The 19379-nt window shown below is 37.6% G+C and overlaps 1 protein-coding gene across 3 annotated transcripts in view; it reads right to left on the bottom strand.

The window, feature by feature from the left end:
* The window catches only part of RGS22 (regulator of G protein signaling 22), a 60683-nt gene that overhangs the window by 8432 nt on the left and 32872 nt on the right, over window positions 1-19379 (bottom strand). For 2 of the 3 annotated variants that reach the window (XM_068183928.1, XM_068183949.1), the window contains 7 exons: window positions 17811-18005; window positions 13106-13198; window positions 12467-12615; window positions 9297-9459; window positions 8528-8686; window positions 4509-4670; window positions 1446-1625 (listed from right to left, as the gene is read on the bottom strand). In XM_068183928.1, coding sequence (XP_068040029.1) covers window positions 1446-1625; window positions 4509-4670; window positions 8528-8686; window positions 9297-9459; window positions 12467-12615; window positions 13106-13198; window positions 17811-18005 — 1101 coding nt within the window. The remainder of the gene's footprint in view (window positions 1-1445; window positions 1626-4508; window positions 4671-8527; window positions 8687-9296; window positions 9460-12466; window positions 12616-13105; window positions 13199-17810; window positions 18006-19379) is intronic. The other variant, XM_068183939.1, reaches the window with a different exon arrangement.

The raw sequence follows: 19379 nt of genomic DNA, 5'->3' as shown, positions 1-19379 counted from the left end.
AGATAACTATTTTTTTTGAACACACAGCCTTGTTCCTCCCACGTACTCTGTCCTGACATTTCAGCCCAGCTTTTCTCGGCACATGCTTTTCATCAGTGTGTTTATTACTGGTGAGAAATCTTCCTGAAACACAGTTAAAAGGCACTTTCTTTTTTTATATTTCCCTAAACAATTGTTTGCATTAATGAAAACATCCATCACTTTTTACAAGTATTCTTGATAAAATATACACCAGTAGAATTGCTTTTGCACCACTGTTCTGCTCAAGTATTTCAAATATTCAGTTCATTAGGGAGAGGGCTTTTTCCCCCTCCTTAAGAGAAAGGAAATACTTTTTTGCCTCTGGAAAGGCTCTTAAACCACATTACAGATCTATGAGCAAATCTTGGATAATTTTTAAATGATATAATCTCTCACAGGGTCGTTTTTGAACTAGAATAAGAAAAACAATTTTAGAAAAGCAAATAGAGGGGCTCAGTGAATTCTGTTGCTGCACGTACTAAGGCTCACATTTTTCAATTTATTTAGATGTTTAATTTGCATTGAGAAACCTGCTTCAAAGGAGCCAAGCATGCTCACTGCTTCTGGCTCAAGAGGCTTGAAAGTAACATGTGAGCCACAGTCGGGTTCCAGTCACAGCTTTTTGGCCTAGTTCTTGCTTTGGTTTTTGGTTTTGTTCCACACTTCTGGACTTCACTGGGTTTTACACAGGATGAAATGAGACTTCTCTTTCTCTTAGGACCTATATGTACCCTTTTCTCTGACAAATCATTCATCTCTTGTCATCCAAACACTTTATGGACTCACAGTTGATGTCTAAAGGTGTTGGTGGCAATTATATAGGAAAAGAAAAACAAATACTTTTCTTGGACTTAGAAGATAAGACAAGGCAGTGTCAAGGGATAAGAAAATAATAAGTCTGTAGTAAAGCGTCCAAAATTCCTATTCAACCTGATTAATAGAAAGATCAGAGAGAAAATTGTCTACAGCCATTTAATACACACTTTCTATAATAAAGGAGGGAAAGACATTCAGCAAGTTAAGCTGTCTTTGTGCTTTACTCACATCTGCACTTTTCATAAAACATGAAAACCACATATTTTCTAACTACAAATTACTTCTGTGACATAAATCAACTGGTGAAGAACAAGCAATTAAGAACATAGACAGAATTCATTTCTACTGCCAGAATTCGTAACACAGACCTGGATAACACCTTTCTAGGATCAGCTAGCTGTCAGAGATTTTCTTTATTGAGCAGTATATATCTGAAGACTTTCTCCCATCTCCACCTTACATTAATTGAAATATATGACTATAGCTTTCTCCTTCAAGCCCAGGCTTGTGTGTGGAGTCCTAGCTGTCACGTAAGCAACAAAGACTGTTCTTAAAATCAGGCACTCAGTCCCTAGCCAGATCTATTACAGATTCACTCGGCTTCTTACCTGTGCCTCTCTAAAAATATAAGGTCCTAGTTCTTTCCTACGCTCCACAATCTTCTTTGCTTGTTCAGGTGGGATGTCAATCTGCAAAGCTGGGGGTATGGCAGAATTAATAAAGCAGTCAATAATAGCTGTGATCTTTCTCTGAATTATGGCATCAGCACAATGAGAATGGCACAAGTCCTGAAAGATTAAAAATATAATTTTCAGTCAAATGGAGAGAGACACAGGCAAGAACTTTTACAGGGCACCAGTGATCAAAGAGTCAAACAAAAATAATTATACAATAATTTTTTTTCAGTATGCAGGGCAAAATACTTTTGGTAAATGTGCATGGTCAAAACCATACTTCAGACATGCATGGGGCTTCTGGTTTGCAAATGCAGATACATAGCAATCATTGCTTTTAGGTGATAATCTCTGCCTGTATGTTTGGATGGAACAGCGTAAATTTTAAGTGCATTACTGGCAAATAGGAGACATTTCTGAAAAGAGAAACACATCTACAAGTGTGAAATGCACTGATTTTCACAATGAGCCTGCTATGACTTTCATGGCCATGGTAACTAAAAGATAAAGAAATGTTTTAAGTGCTCCAATAAAAGAGGGGAAATATTTAGATGGTACAAGATATTCTAACCAGGAATGTTGTCACAAGAGGGAGCAATGTCAGCTACCAGTACAATCTTCCATTTCTTGAAATCTTCTACTTTCACCATTCATTAAGATTTTCTAATTTCCCAAAACCTCAGGGTTTGAAATAACTCTGTACACTATAGAATACAAAACTAACCTGAACTTACAGGACTCAAAGGAACACTGGGGTTTTCTACTTTTTAAATGTGATCCTATTGTTCTTGTAAAGCCTGTTATTACTGCATTTTGACACCCCAACGATGCCACCATTGGACTTTGACATGAAGGAAAAATTATTCAAAGAGTGTCCTTCCAACACTTTGAAACATGAACTTTCCCTTTGTCCATGCATTTCAAGAAATTTATATGACACTTAGAAGACTATCACATATATCTTAGAGACACAATGAGCACCCAAGAGTTTTCAGGAAGACAGCTCTTTAAATGAAGAATCTGAATTCAGTTTTGGTATAGAAGGCTATTTATTTACTTTGCAAAGAAATTAAAACCATTACTTTTAACCAGAAATGAGGTATGTGAAAGAGTTGGCTTGCTTTGTTATGAATATTTTTAGCTTTGGGAAGGAAAAAAAAATAATTATAACAACTATAATAAAGAAAGTAAGGCAATGCAAAAACATATTCAGTATATCCTAAGAATATATATTATGGCTTTCTTTGCTCATCTAGCTTAGAAGGCAGAGAGCTGTAGTAAGAGGGAAGACAAGTCATATGATATGAAGAGAGATGAGACTGAGCATAGATAACCAGATGGAAATGATCCACAGAATTATGTTCCTTCATATTTGTTAAAAAAAAAAAAAACTTGGTTTTGGATTGTCCCAAGATATGTCTCCAGCCTGATGGGTTAAGGGGAGCGATGCAGTCATTGACAGCTAAAGGGAGTTCTGTCTAAACTGATGGCATGATAGGGCTCAGACAATACAAGTATGCACTGTACAAAGTGCTGCCCACGCCTTTGGCAATATTCCTGCAGTTCAGCCTGACCCACAACACTCCTACTACTCCAGCCCTTTGCTTCTACAACTGCCAACCATGACAAATTGCATGCATGGAGAAATATGGTCAGATTCTACTTTTCCGGGATAACAAGACAAATAAAATTAACATAAATGCAGGAAAGCGGGTGGCACAAAAAACAATGAAGGCTTTCTTTAGAGAGCAATTCTACAAAGAAAAGAGTTAAGACCACGCTGCACATTAATTTGCAGAAAGTTTTCATGTCCTCCATAATGTAGCAATGAAGAATCACAAGTCTCAAAAAAACTTCAAATATCTCAAAAAGGGTTTATGTCATGGAACACCAGGTGCCTTCATACCAGAGTTTTAATCTAGTCACTCTGTAACCATGAGAAAGACAGCAGCACCCCCAGAGAGCATTTCAGCCAGCGATCCCTTGCCTGGGGATCAGAGCCATTGTGGGGAAGAGAGATTGTCCCCTGGGAAAAGGAGCTTCAGCTTCTAAAGCAGACGCCAAATTCAAATTCATAAAATTAAATAGTGAAAGTACACCCACATGCCTGCAGTGGATCTCCAAGTGCTACTGCAACAGCAACGGTGTTTACAGCCCAGTTTCTGAGCATGTTGGATAATCTCATGCTCCCTGCCTGCCACGTCCACATAGGCTATGTTCAGGAGCCCAGGAGAGGTTCTGCACTCTGGTAGCACTTTTGCATCAGGAATATCCCAGAGGCAAAAGGAATGAGGAATACATGAAAGATCTGTCCCTGCCTTCTGTCCAGGATATTCCTAGGAGGCTGCAGTGTGCTTTAAAGTTTAACTGCAGAGGTTTTCCATTGTGTTTCAACCCACACAAGCAACTTCACAAAACTACATATATTTGGGAGAGACGTAATCCCCAGTGACTTTTCCCATCACATTTCACTTTGGTCCCAAGCTCAGCTCAAGTCAAATTTGATTCTACAAAGTGTAAGGGAGCTGCAATCTACATTGTACATATAGGTGTTTTTGGTAGATACCATCTTTTCATCTGTAGATTTGACTGAATTTTCAAATTATCTTTCATTTTTGAGAAATTACCAAATTCAGATAGCAGCTGTAAAGACAGAATAAACATTTTAATGCTTGCATATTTCTACTGCTCAACAGATGTATACCAAACTCTGGGCCTTAGCAAGATAGCAGTGTTCCTTCAGAGACTCAGAATACTACAGTTTGAAGAAGCATAAAGAAATACTGGGATAATGCATTTGAGTCAAGAATAGCTACTCTTAAGAAGTGAGTATTTTCACTGACAAAAAAAAAAGCCAGTTTAAACAGTGAAAGAGGCTTTACTATGAACAACAGAATGCCTATAGATATTTTTGTTAAAATTCTCCTAATATGCAAGAATGGATGCATTTGCTTACAAACTGAATGCTATTCCCTTTGCTCCATTTTACCGCCATACCTTATACTTTTGCACCTCTTGCCAAAAGAGCACTCCGTTCCCCAGGAGGTCTCCCTTCAGTGCCACAAAGCGTTGAAACAGATTTGCTGTCACTGGATCCAACAGCACCTTGCGGAAAGCAATAATTTCACTAGATGAAGAAGCACTCTTATTGTCCACATGCTGTCAAAAGAAGAAATAGATGCACCAAATAAACTTTGTTTCAAAAAGCAATAACAAAGGCATTAGTTAGTATAAACTGTCTGATTCTTATCTTTGCACTGACCCTAACTTTCAGTAGTTTATGAGTTTATGACATGGATACAATAAAATGTGGCAAGGTTTCATTTCTTCCTTTCCTTTTTTTTTTTCCCAGTTTGGTTTGGGGAACATTTTTTGGAAGTTGTGATGGAGAGGAAATGACTGACAATGATTTAGACCATATGACTGCATACTACAAAGTATAGAAACAGCTCTTGTTATTGATTATGGTAATGGGCTACTTTTCTAGAGAACAGTTTGAGTTTTATGCTAACAAACAACAAAGGAAAAGGAACACACAAACCACATAACTTGAAGTTGTAAAATGCTTCTGACAGGGATCTCACCAACAAAATGAGGTTTGAAATCACCCACAGAAGCCAGAGAGTTTGTTCTCCGTGAAATAAAGCTACCAGTAGTAAAATAAAGTCATTGAGACATTTTGGAAATCCTCATGCTGCCAAGCACAGAACAGTAGGCAGCCAGGAAAGGGTGGAGAAAGAAAGATGGCTTATGCAGGGACAGTTTGTTTGAACTGAAGTTCATGCTGGCCTGCCTTCCTGAACAAACAGTTCTCGTGCTGTTGCTGAACAGCAAGCCAAACAACCCCCTTTTGTTATCAGATGGATGAACAAAAACTATCTTCTAAATGTGGTTTAAAACTCTTCAAGTCCTGGAGGGGTGGAGTGCTGTTCAATGGTGAGAATCAGTCAGAAACATTTCCAGTTGTTGCCAAAAGTCCTGGAAATCTAACCCGATCCTAAGCTGAAAGGGTTTCTGCAACTTATCTCAAAAACAGGGATTATGCTCAGTGTCCTGTCACAGAGCCTGCCAGGGGTGACAGCCTACTCTGGCAAGGAAGGTGGTGGCTGTCCAGAGGGTCCTTTGGTGAAAATAAAGTTAGCTCAATTTAGGCAGTAGGGTTGGATCTTCTCAGCCCTTCTCCAATTCTCCAAACCTGTTCTATTCCCTGTGACCAGAATTTAGGGAACTTTTGAGAAAAATTATTTCTAGGGCATATTCATGAAGGGAAGAACAAAATGTTGTTTCCATCCCTATACCAGTATATAAACACTGCTTATTTTATGGGTCAAAAACCTTGAAGCAGAACATGAAGAATTACCATCTTCCTGACAAACAGACAAAGGGAAAACTCAGTTAACAGAACCCACATGCACTTTGGATCCCTTTTGTGCTGATGGTTTGCATGGATAATTGGTGACCGGGTCTCTAGTTTGATTTCAACAGACAATAAAAGTTCAACTGAACAAATGTACACAACTTGTATGCTGGCAATCACAAAAAGTTCACTGCTCTTCAAGAGGAAAAAAACTGGCAAACATCTGATGAAATCTATTATTACAAAGGTTTAAAAAGTTTAAATTCGATATTATCTCAGTGCTGTGAGATTAAAATACAATTCTAAATGAAACAGATACTGTGAGATATGATTAAACCTGCCCACTCTGCTGCATACTTCACATTCCCTTTTGTGTCTGCACGTAATCCACTTGCAATAATAAATAAACTACCAGATGCTGGAATGAACAGCTTGTCCAAATAAGTCCACTGCATGCAAAATACAGATAAATGTGAATTAAAGGTACAATATTAGTTTAAGGAGTGTTAATAGTGCTCCAAAGCCCAGGACAAGAGACCTTTATTTTCAAGTATGACCTCTCCAGATAGAAAGGGAGAGAAATTTACCATGAACATCCAGCAGGGAGCTAAATTCAGGAGTAATGTGAATAATCAGTCCACTCTAACCAGTACAGTCATGATTGCTTTTAACAGCATTACATTTGGGCTACACACTGTCAACAGGGAAATTGTGAAGAGTGCGCAAGGTCCAAAGGAAAAAGACTGTGAATGTGCAGACACAGGAGACATAGTAAATTTCACTCGCCTCCCACATCCTGGTTGTCTTTTGCTGGTCTTTGTGTGAAAGATGTTCAGTTATGTCCCTTATCTGCAGCTGAACGCAAGATTATTATTCTATTTTTGAATATTTTTTTTTTGTTAGCCTTTTAATTATTAAGATCCCAGTGGTAGAATAACTTATATGTCTTCTTATGGATTTTATGTCTGAAACTCATTGTGGACTTGCACAGAATGATGTCCGTTCTTCAGCTATAAATGAGCACCTGCTCATTAAGACAGGGGAATCAGAGAAGAGGCAATAACAGTCAAACTATGCACTCCACTGGTGGAGGAGTTTACTCTACCCATAATGTTCTGAGGGACCACTTATTTGAGGAATAAATTTTGGGTTTGATTTTTTTTTAGTATGAAATCATTTTAGTTCCTTTGTACAGCTGTATCAGAAACACAGACTTGATCCTGCAACTTCTTTGTAGCTAAATTACACCTCAAATAAAGGGCAGGTTTCCTGAATAAGGACTACATAGCATGCCCACACTGTTTTGTCACTGTGAAATAAAAAGCCAGTGGAGAATGTCATCTGGTTTCACTTCTTCTAAAATACTTTCTTCAAAGAATCTTTTCATCCTCTGAATTTTCAATAAGAAAGAGAAAAGAGCAATTGGACATAAATGGAGTTAGGGAAAGACTAAAAGCTCATTAGAAGTATGTCTTTCCTGAAACTGTTTTTTTTTTTGAGTTGAATACAGCATTTTCTAAACTACTTGGGCTAATCTCCCTGCTAACACAGTGCAGCAGGTGCAAAAAGAGGCATGAGTTAGCTTCCAGACCTGGAAGCAGCTTAGCCTTATTGGTCTTCTGCTAGGGCTTGTAAAGGAGGCAGAGTTCAGCTTAAAAAAGGCAGAGGGTTAGGACTTTTTAAAATTTAATTAACATAATAATTGTTAAAATTACAGTTTTTCTTATTAAAACCTATACTTTTCAGATTGCTTAGTGCTCTGAATCAATGGAAAAGATTCAGTTTACATGCACTTCTGACACTTCTGACTACCTTCATGATGTTACAAAGATGATAGAAAACAAGTTTCATGAATCAATGCAGTTGTATATGTGGCTGCTTCGTTGAACTTTGAAGTTTCCTTCTGCTATGACAATCACATGTCAGAGCTGTTGTGGAAGGGCAAATCACCAACTCTTTGCCTCTGTCACCATCAGGATGACCCCCTTACATGGATCACAGCCACAGAGACACTGATAAAAGGCAGATGTTAGCTCTGCCCATTCTTCAGTCTTTCTAATGAACCAGCAGGAGTGAAAGGCTCCTCACTCCCAGCTTTATGGCAACTATCTGAAGTAACCAATTGCAGCAAGGCTCGTAGCAGTTAACCTCCCTACTCAGCAGAATTTCACAAGTCCTGAAGTTTATTCTACAGGCACTGCAGCTCCAGATGGGAGAATGTGGACAGCATAAGAAAAAGAATTATGGCATGGGAAGCTCACTCATTTGCTTGTGTTCTGGTCCCCTTGGGAAAATCCTTTACACAAAGCAGTGTTTCTTCAGCGTGCAACTGCAAGGCTAAGGCAAAATGGCATAGGGAGAGTGTAGCAGCACAGCAAAAATTAGGTCACTCTCCTGGCAGCCTGGATGGCAGCAGAGCTAACACCAGCTGCTTCAGATTTGGTATCTAACAATAATACTGTGAGCTGAACTAAGCCGATGTACTGCCTTCACACTTACCAAGATAAATGTTTCAACCTGTACATGCTACAGCATCTCTTTCAATGTAACTGAAAGTAAATTATGGGCTGCTTTTCCTCTGAACCTTTCTATTCCAATGGTAAATTATGAGCCAAACAAAAAACAATGCCTGTATTTGTTGCTGTTGTTAAAAAATTACCTTTGCTTGTTCCTCTGCCCCATGGTGTTCATCTGCCAGGAACAATGGCAGCCATTGTTTTTCTAATCTCTTCTGGACGCATTGCTGAACTTCTAGGAGAACTGCTGCCGAAAGTTGATCATGAAGGCTTTGTCTCCTTCCTCCACCTGAATGCATTAGCTAAGCAATCCAAATACAATAACACATGACATAAACGTTTGTGTATACCAAAAGTCCTTTATCTCTCTACATCCTTGATTTAGCAAAGCATGAGCTTAACTGTAAGCAAAGCACTTAATGCATGCTTACCCAAGGCTCACATGTACTTTTCATAAAAGGGAACAGATTACATTTGTCCCTACCTATAATAGGATACAGACTCTGGTGAATAATACCCCAGCTTGACCAAGTAAATTGCCTAAGTATCAAGATATATCAGAACACCACAGCTCAGACTTGCTGTCTGTGGCTTTACTGACATGCTAAAATAGAAAGCTGGAACAAGTCACTGTGCCTGAAAGTCATTTTTACACTTTTTCTGAGCTGTTTTGGGCATACTCTGGCTGTGGCCTCAGATCACAGTTCAGGAGAGATACTCTTTAAGAGGTAGGGAGGAAAAGCCTGAACAGGAAGGAAGGGACCTATACAACCAGAATAGAACCATATTTCTGGCCAAAAATATAGGTAAGATTTGAGGAGATAGCTTGGGGAAAAGCTGGAGCAGACCCACTTGTGGATTTTTATCATAGTCACAGTGACTGTTCTTTATGAATGGCTCTGTAACTGCTACCTTTTCTTGTTGTTCTCTGTTAGCTGGACTGTTTGGTCCAAAGAAGTACTTGTTGTTTAAGTACTTGGTTTTAATGTCTTTAGATTTTTCATCACTTTTTTCTTTATCCTTTTGGTGCATCTTTCTGAACTCTTCAATATCTAGCCAGCACATGAGATCCATGCTACAAACAAATTTAAACAGAATGTTATTTCAATATTGAGTTAATTTCATCAACATTCTAAGCAGTAATTAGTTTAACCACAACCATACGATACCAAAGTATTCAAGACCTATATACCAGGTCAGATTGGGCCGAAATTTCATGTCATTATTTCTCTGCTAGTACCATCTGCTGAGACCATGGTACTTGCTGAACAGGCAGAGCAAACTTACATCTTAGCAATCTCACTTAGGGTGCCATCTGGGGGTACCCTGAGAGGAGTAACCTCCTCAATATGCCACTGCTAAATCCAGCAGGGACTGCGGACCAGAACTGTCATGCAGAGCTCACAGAGAGAATGAAGAGTGAAATGGATGAGAATTTGAATCAGTACTGAGGCTGTGAGCCCCTGAGAGACGAGTTGGCTCCTCCTGCTCTGCCTCCTTGTTATATTGCCTGAGAAAGGAGCAGGGATTCCAGCTGGGAACATCAGCCCAAGAAATCACCCCCTTCCTGCCCCATGTGAAGTGCTAGAGTTTAAGTCAGTCTGCAGCTGAGCAGATAAAAACAGTCAATAGCAAAATTTGTTTCTAAGGCTTTTTGTGGGCTGCTTTCTCGTAATATGCTAATTCTACTATTTATTTCATTATTCATAGTCAGTGACAAATCATATCAATGATGCAATTCTCAATCTATATATTGTTCATAAGATTTGAGTGTACAATATAAATTTAAGTTTGTTTTCATAAAATCTGGTTTTGTTCTCTAAACCAGACAACAGAGTAAATGACATATCTACAATTTCAATTTAATTTATTTGACTGTTTTCTGACAGTATCTTATTAGCTGAAGTTATATGAACATTTTAGTGAGTGCATTCACTGTATCTGCAGCAGGAAATATGAAACACTGAATTCAGACAAATCTGTTTCAGTTTTCTATTTGGTTAATAACTGGCTTTTTCAAAACATTAATCTCTGAGTAGAATGTTCAAAAGCATCTGACTGATTTAAGAGCAGATGTTCTCCTTTCAAAAGTCTTTTGAGATCCTTACAGAACTGTAAGTTCTATTGAGACTGAAATTCTTTCATTTGCTAGTTCATCACAACATGACTAAGTTCACCCAAATGCAAGTGATCCAAATTACTGTGGTTTATGGTGTAACTCCTTGGCATCTACCTATGACAACCGACCAAATATGTGCATCTTCTTTTTAAAAAGTAAAATATATAATCTTCAAGTGTGTTAGATAAACCATTTAGTGGTGGCTTATCCTGGCATACTGGATCAGAAGCACATCCATAGTCAATTAGCCTGACGAGACTAACATGCGGTAATTCACTAACCCGAAGTAACACAAATTGTCATACAATTGTGTGACTATATCCTATATATTTAACAAAGTATTAATTAATGGAGCTTTGTTTAGTTTCTTACCAGAATTTGTGCACAGGTACTCAGCAGCCTGTGCTTCCTGAAACTTGGATCACTTACAATTGGACATTATCAGAACCATAAGTTTTGGTGAAAAGGCAAATGACATGTTCGCTGATTTTTTCTGAAAGCTTCCAGACTGCATTAGTTCTAGGATCCCTTCAGCTTATAGTATCATTAAGCAACTTTACTGTAGCATGCCAGCTGGACTCCAGAGTAACAGGTCTGGACTCAGCCCTAAAACACTTTTGTGAGACTTTTTCAAATGTTTTTCTTCATTATGAAGGTTTATTAAAAAAAAAATAGAAAAGCTCCATAAATTAAACATTTCTCTGCCTGACTCTACCACTTAAGATGGGACTTGTCTGTGATTAACAAAGCAGGAAATACCAGAGGTAATTCAGCGTACCTGTCCATGACCTGTTATTTGCTGATCCCTACCATTTCCCCACTTAGAGAGGAACTCAAGACTAGTGGTCTCTGAGCTGCAATGTGTGAAGGGGGTGTACAAGACCATTTGTTAAGGGGCAGGAAGAAAATATTAAAACTTTAATAGCACATGTATATAATGTATAAAATTTATATTTATATACACACTAGGGTTCCATGCTCAAAAAGTTTTTACTGATGAGATGCATGAGCAAGAAGTTTGGAGATCGCTGCTCTAGACAACTAACTCAGGAGTCACTAGACTATAGGCAGCTACACCATAAGAAGTTCCATCAGAACTCATTATCTTCAGTCCTTTTGTAGTCAGTAATCTTAGGAATGATCCATCCAAATTGGTTTTAGATTTTACCTTCAGAATTAGGAATATTGGGTCCAGAAGTGTATATTTCTCTCTCATTACAAAGAGAACCTATGTGATGATAAGCAGAAGCGATGACATTGATGACATTGGCCAGAGGAGTTTTGTGCCAGATGCCCTTTTCTGGGCAGTTTTGAAAAAGCTGACCAATATTCAATGTAAAGCAATAGCAGTGCTTGACTAGAATCAACAGCCAATATACCGAGCATCAACTCATGTGAAGCCCGATTAAAGGAAGAAAGTGACAATTTAAAGACAAAAGAAAAAGTGTCAGTTTCTGTTCAGATCTTACTTTTAAAACAAACAAGGCTCACCTTTTCAGAGACCCTGCCTAAGATTGTATCTTCTACAAGCTAGTATTTAAATCTGTTCAGCAAACATAAAACTGTGGTTGCTGTCACACTAGGAGAATAACATGCCTGTTTTCTATTTGTACATTTTTATAATAACCAGCTTTAATTTTTAAAATGTACTAAATTGAATCCGTACTAAAAAAGAGAAAATTTTACTCATTATAGGCTAGTTGTTCTAGTCAGGGGTTTGCCATTAATCAAAGCAGAAACTGAAAGCAGAACTGTAATACAAATATGTTTTGACAGGAGAATTTTTACCCCAAACATGTTAAGACAATTCAGTTGTCTGAACAATGTGTCTGTGTGTTTCATAAATATGCAAAAACATTTTTTAAAAGACTAAAATCTGTCAACATTTAGATAGCCAAGATCATAAGCAAATATTTCTTCTGAACTTAGAAACAGGTAAAAAAATAATAATTAAGAAACGTACCTAGCAGAATGCTTATTAAGAAAAGCCTGGAACTGTTCTAACTTCTCTTTGTCATGGATCAGGTCAGACAGATTAGGACCTGCCAATTCTTTGGGAGCTTGATGCAAGCGCTGATCTTCTTTGAGAGCCCCCGTGCCAGCAACAGTACTCTGAGGGAAGAAATTATTTGCTTGCATAACTGTTTTTTCACCTCTGTATTTTGCTCAGCCTAATAATCCTTACATTAGATAACCTATCTTTGAAAAATAGCTTTCTAATCACTAAGAAAATTAATTGAGTTAAGGCTCCAGCTCCTAGTAAGCTTTACTTTTATGTTTGCTTAAGCATATCAGTGTCTGCAGGTTCCATAATCAAATAATACAATGTATACCTGTAATTCACTTGAAATGGAGGCATTTACTCAAGAGTAGGGGCCCAAAACACATTCCACAGACTTTAGGTCTGATGTTGATGGAAATGACAGACCTGTGTATCTAATCAACACAATGGCTGTCAATCAGTCCCCAAAATGAATGGTAGAAATCAGACTATTTGCTTCTCCAAACTAGCATCTGGTCAGCTTTTCATTGCTGATACTCAAAGTGTGAACCCTCTCTGACAGAGAAAGGGTTTGTTTTTGTTAGTAGGTACTTATCTTACCTCATCCTTCTTGGAACTGCTCACTTGATGCAAAGCCTGGAGCTCTCTAAAGTACACGGAGTCCAGCTGTTGAGTTTCTTCCACCAACTCCACCTAATAAAAATAATATATTGTATCACCCCAACAGTACACATTATAGAAAGATGGAGAACTACATGGGCACTTTGCCAGTAACAGTATATAGAAAAGAATACATTTGCCAGTAATGAGACTGATGTTTAGAAGACACAAGAAGTCACATTCTTGTGACAAAATATTCTATCAATAGCTCTGGTAGAACAAACTTTTCCCATGTGTGTAGGATCAGATGCAGATTTCTATGGAATACTACTAAATAACCTAACTATAACTTTGGGCAAATAACTTTGATTTTAAAAATTGCTAAATTTTAATGTGTACATAATATATCATGTATATTGTGCATATATTATATGGTGTATGTTGGGCCAGACGTACCTGATTGCCTATACCAGCAAATTGTACGTCAAACTGCCACTGAGAAGCAAAAAACATTTCTTGAAACTGGGACTCTCAATGGGAAACGTCAAGAAGACAGAGTGCCACAGATTTGGAGAAACAGAAATTTAAGATGAGAAAGATGTTAAAATATCTAAACAATAAAGATGAAAGCTTTCTGACTTTCAGTCTTGTCCCCTTTCTTAAATTATTAACTCTGTGTGATTCGAATTCATGAAGTTGGCATTTTTTAACTTAATTAGAAGCTGTATGTAACTAGTGCAGTTCTTCATGTTATGTACAAACAATCAGTAACTGTGAAAGAGATATTTGGTGACCCTCCTGGCTGACTAAACCATTTCAATGCAGACTTTAGGATATTTAGCAAAATCAAGCCAATGCCTTACACTGATCTGCATGCCCATTACAAAGATTAGAGAGCTGTGATTATCTTATACAAGTGTTTATGTGCCAGAGAGAGATGAGAATATTTAGATTAATTTTCATGATACTTTCAACTAAATGTGAATACCACACTAATTACTGTGTTATCTGAATGTCTTCAAGCTCGATGTAACTTTATTCCATTGTTATAAAGTGCTTTGGGCTATTTTTTCCCTTAAAAGAAAATATAGTTTAAAATTAAATAGTAAAATAATAATTCAGAACATTTTTCATAAAGTTTAAAGAGAAAGCAGATAGAGGCAGAATGAGAGTCAACAGTAAAAAGAAACTCTCTTGATTTCATGTTTCATTTAAAGAAAAAAAAAATATATATATATTGAACATGTCCCAAATATACAATTTTGGACTCACCTAATTCTTGATACAATATCTTGTTTCATTACGGGCCAAATATGTCCTGATATAGAGTAGAACAAAGGGGAAGAGTAGAGCCAGGGACTGAACAAAATACAAAGCAGACGTTGTCTTTGTGCTTGGGAAGGAGTGTGCCTAACTATCAGCCTGCACCTAGTACAAAGAGACTCTAGTGCCTCCTAGAACAGGCTGTTTTATGTCTGTAGATTATAACTCTTCACAAACACTTGTATTGTGCAGTCAAAAGGATTTCATTGTTTTTTCATGCTCGGATTTAGATCTTTGTGCTATTAGAGCACTGAGAAGTGTGCACGTAACCTCACTTGCAAAGTAACACATCCTCCAAACTGAAAGGACAATAGATTATCCTGTGGTTAACTCAAGGAGATATAAACTGACACGCATATTAACTGAAAGGAAAAGTATATCTCTTCAATTCTTACTTTTCACTAGAAGCAGTGAAAACAGAGAGCTCTAAAGCAGACTCTCTAAAACAGAGAGCTCTAAAGCAGTTTTTTTAATAAAAAAACAGTGTATGAGAACTCTAGGCTGTGCTGATGATTTGACTTAGTGAGGACCAGCAATAGACACTAGACAACTCTTACAGATAGTATGCACAGAAAATACACAATTACAAAAGACTAAAACTAGACTGATAGAAATTACATAAAATTTCAGATTCATGAAAAGTATCAATCAATTCCAAGGTGCACTGCAGGTCATAAAGAATTATAGCTGAAATAGTTTAGAAAAAATAATTTATCTGAAAGGTTAGAAAAGACATTGAAAAGCAAAGAAAATATTTTACAGATGTGTTTGGATTACTATATTTCATTTCACTAAGTTTCTCAAAGTTTCAAAACTTCTAAAGGATATTATGTTATCACAGGATGAGAGGGAAAGTCCCCTTGTGAATTAACTAGAAGGTAGAAAATCAAAACCAAAGAAATAAATAACTTTCATTATGGGGTGGGGTTCCTATTGGAGTCTCACAGGGACCTGCACTGAGGTTGTTTTTTAAACATTCAGAAACTATCTGGAAAAGGAGGTGAGTGAGGAGACAACAAAGTTTGCAAGATGATTCCACGAAGCAAAAAATTAAATTGACTGTGAAAAGCTGCAGGATAGCAGGACACTTTAGCATCTGCGTGATAAAAGGCCAGCTAAATTCAACGATAATAAACATTAAGTCATTCCAGTGAGCTCCAAAATAGGGCTTTCCATTAGTAGTTATTACTTGGGAAGGAAATCTTGGAATCATTGCAGATGGCTATTAGCTTACATTTTGCAGATCTACTCAAAGTTCACCAGGAGTCAAAAGGCAATTAGAATGATAGGGACAATTAGGAATGGACAAAGAACACAACAGAAAACATGGTTCTGCCACTGGATAATCCTTAGTGTATCCAGACTTTGAGTATTGCTTTCATCTCATCAAAAGAATATGAAATAACACATACAGATAGGGCAATAAGTGCAACAAAGGTATGGAACACCTTTTGTAGGAGGAGAGGTCAAAGTGTCTAGAATTCTTGAATTTCAAGATGATCTAATTGAAGTGGAATATAACAGAAACTTGTAAAAGCATAACAACATTGAGAATAGGACAAGATAATAATTGTTCACTTGTTCCTTGTGATACACAAAACTAGGGTACCAGGTGAAATTATCAGGGAGGCGTTTGCAAACAAATCAAGATATGCATTTTTTTTCTCCTATTGCATGACTAAAGCATGAAACCCACTCCTACAGTGAGGCTGAAGATACATCACTCGAGATACATTTTACAGAAAGCCACGGGGGAAAAAAATCTCATCAAAGACTATTAAAATCAAGAATATGGATAAGACCTCTGTTCTGTGAACTTTCTTGGTTGCAAAGTGCTGGAAATGGCTGTATTCTCTTTTCTGTTCTTATACTCCATTCTTAAATGTTTAATACTGGCTAAAAGACCATTCTCAACTTTGATTTTAGGTATCAATTCATCTAGTTGTTCTTACATTCATGCATGAAATAGAACCAAAAATAGACTGTACTACAAAACTTCTGCAAAAGGAGATTTCAAAATATTTTGCAGGGGGCAATGTGGGAATTACAAGCCGACAGAAGTATCAGCAGTTAGTGATGATATTTCCTATAAATTGGAGATGCTTCATCTAAGGTCATAGTGAAGAAAAACAGGAACAAGAACTAACTTCCTGCCCTCTCTCTCCTGATTTTCCACTGTTTCTCCTTCTATATCCAAGAGAGAGATGCTAAAGACTTGAAATTAGAATCACAGAGTATCCTGAGTTAAAGGGACCTACAAGAATCATTGAGTCAGCTCCTGATCCTGCACAGCACCATCCCCAAGAGTTACACCATGTGCCCAAGAGCATTGTCCAAGCACTTCTTGTACTCTGTCAGGCTTAGTGCTTGGCCTGGGGAGCCTGGTCCAGTGCCCAGCCACCCTGTGGGTGAAAGAACTTTTTCCTAATATCCAACCTAAACCTCCCCTGACACAACTTTGGGCCATTCCCTTGGGTCCTGTGGCCACCACAGAGAAGAGACTGGTGCCTGTAGATCACCTCAGTCTCTTCCTCTCCAGGCTGAACAAGTGGCCTCAGGCCTCATAGGCTTCCCCCCAAGGCCCTTCACCACCTTCATAGCCCTCCTCTGGACACTTTCCAATAGCTTTGTATCTTTCTCATATTGTGGCACCCAGAAGGAGTTTGACCTACAGCTAGCAACTTGTAGGTAAGTTTACAAAGAACAGAGAGCCACAGTATCCACCACTGTCATCACCATTTCTTCTTGTTATTTGTCAGAAGCACAGTCAGGATTACAGCCATCTCCTCTCACCTCCATGAGCATGCTCAATTCACGCTTTCAGAACATTTTGGGATTAGAACTGAATATGCCTCTGAGACACTTTTTTAGAGCAGCAATCTAAAAAGTGTTTGGGGCAAATACAGCTGAATCACTATATCACATTTCCTCTATGCTAAGCAGTAGCTGCACTTGAATTCTAAGCACCAGAAATATCTACTGTCACTGCACTGACGCTCTAAAAAAACACCTTACTATGTGCTTATCATTAAAAATACAGAGTGTTTGTGGGCAATCCATCATAGAAAAATTATTTCTGATCAAAGGTATGATTGCATAAACACGAAACTTCCTGAGTGCAAAGATAAATTTTACCATAGCAAGATGTGTTTCTCCCCAATTCACAGGCCAAGAAGTCTATGATGCCCACACCTTCCTTTCAGATGAGAAGTCTGCTCTCCGCAAGAAGCTCAGCCTATTTCTACATATCAGGATAGAAAGGAGTAAGTAAAACATCTTGTAATACTTCTCTCTTTCGGAGTATAAATACAACAGGGTTGCATATGAATGATCTTGTGATTTTCTTCCCTAAGATTTTTTCATTATGTCATCCAGATATTACCTTTCTGTAAGTGTATTTGTCTTCTTCCACCATTTTCACCCATGGTTCCAGAAGAACACTGAGAATATGTTCTTCTGCTGGGTCAAAAAGGTCCTCAAAAGCTGGGTCAATTTTGTGATAAATTGTATTTTTCTTATTCTGATGAAGTCCAGTGTCCATACTGGCAGATGGAGCAATATAAGTTGCATAAAGGAACTACAATAAAACAGAAGAAAACTGTATCTTAGCCATCATACATTTCAATGGTCACAGACCCCTGAAGGAGAGAATTAATGCATACATGTCCCCCACTGTCATGCTGTATGTTCAGAACTAGTATTAGTCCAAAATTCAGTTACTGACATAATGAATCCCCCTGCCATTTTTACACTTACTCATTAAAATGGTTAATGCAATTTTCACTTGGATATATTTGGCTGATATGTAGATTCAGATAACCAAATATTACACCAACTGAACTCCTCATGAAGTCACACTCTTGTTTTGCAGAATATGTGCTGGGCCAATTAGTGAAAGTGTGTTACTTCTTCTAAGAGATGTAATTTGCAAATTTGAGTTTAAAATTAATGAAAAATGATACTATTTAATTCCGTGTGGAGGTTCTCTTTGATAATTTTTTGACAATGGTGAAACTCTTATTACTGTACAGGATCCATGCAGGAGATACCACTGCACAGCTAAGGTCTAAGCCCTTACCAAAACAAGACTCACAATATGCTTCTTATCTGAAGCACAGAGTTTGCCATTCAACATGTACAAGGAGCAGAAAACTGAACCTGGAGGATATTTCCTTCTCTCTAACAGCTCACCCTTGAAGCACAGAGTAATTTTATTTTTAATACTGCCCCCTATGTAAAACTCTTGTTTTCTAAATTTTTTGTTAATGATGTTATGAAAATGAACATAGAAAACTCAGAGCAAAACACCTTCTTTCCCAGGAATATCTCTTGGAAGAGGATATTCCATAATAGCTTTCTAAAACTTCATGATTCTGACTTCAGCTAGAAACTCAAGTAAAAAAAGATGTTGCCAAAATATATTTCATATCCTTATAAATATTTTCTCTTCTTCATATTGTGAGAGTCTACCTATATTTCAAACATACAGTCAGGGACCAGATTAGAAGCACAAGTCAGAATTTTTCTCTAGGATAGCACTGACAAGTCCATTTTCACTATTTATTATCACATAGGTTTGACAATGAAGAATTTAGAATTCTTATAATTCTCATTTTTCCTATTTTGCTAAAATCCAGCTGTAACTAGCAGATGTACAAAGCAATAGATGAGAAGAAAATAATATGTTTACTCTGTGTTCAAGCAGTAATAAAACACTGGTGTGCTTAGATTTCAAGCACAAGGGGAGAATGTCTGAGTACATTAAATAACTATGTATCTGTTTGTTTTAAATTCAATGTTGATTTATTAGACTCTCTCTTTCAAACAGCAACAGTAATAGAGTATATCCCCATTATTTTGGACCTTTATAATTTGAAACAAACTCTTTAGATTCTCCTGGTGTTAGGTCACTGAGGAATACAGGGCTACGATGGCTGACATCCATCCCCCA

Source organism: Anomalospiza imberbis, chromosome 1, assembly GCF_031753505.1.
Source record: "Anomalospiza imberbis isolate Cuckoo-Finch-1a 21T00152 chromosome 1, ASM3175350v1, whole genome shotgun sequence".
Taxonomy (NCBI): Eukaryota; Metazoa; Chordata; class Aves; order Passeriformes; family Viduidae; genus Anomalospiza; species Anomalospiza imberbis.
Note: the sequence above shows the minus strand (reverse complement) of the source record. Positions and strands in the feature narration are given on the sequence as shown.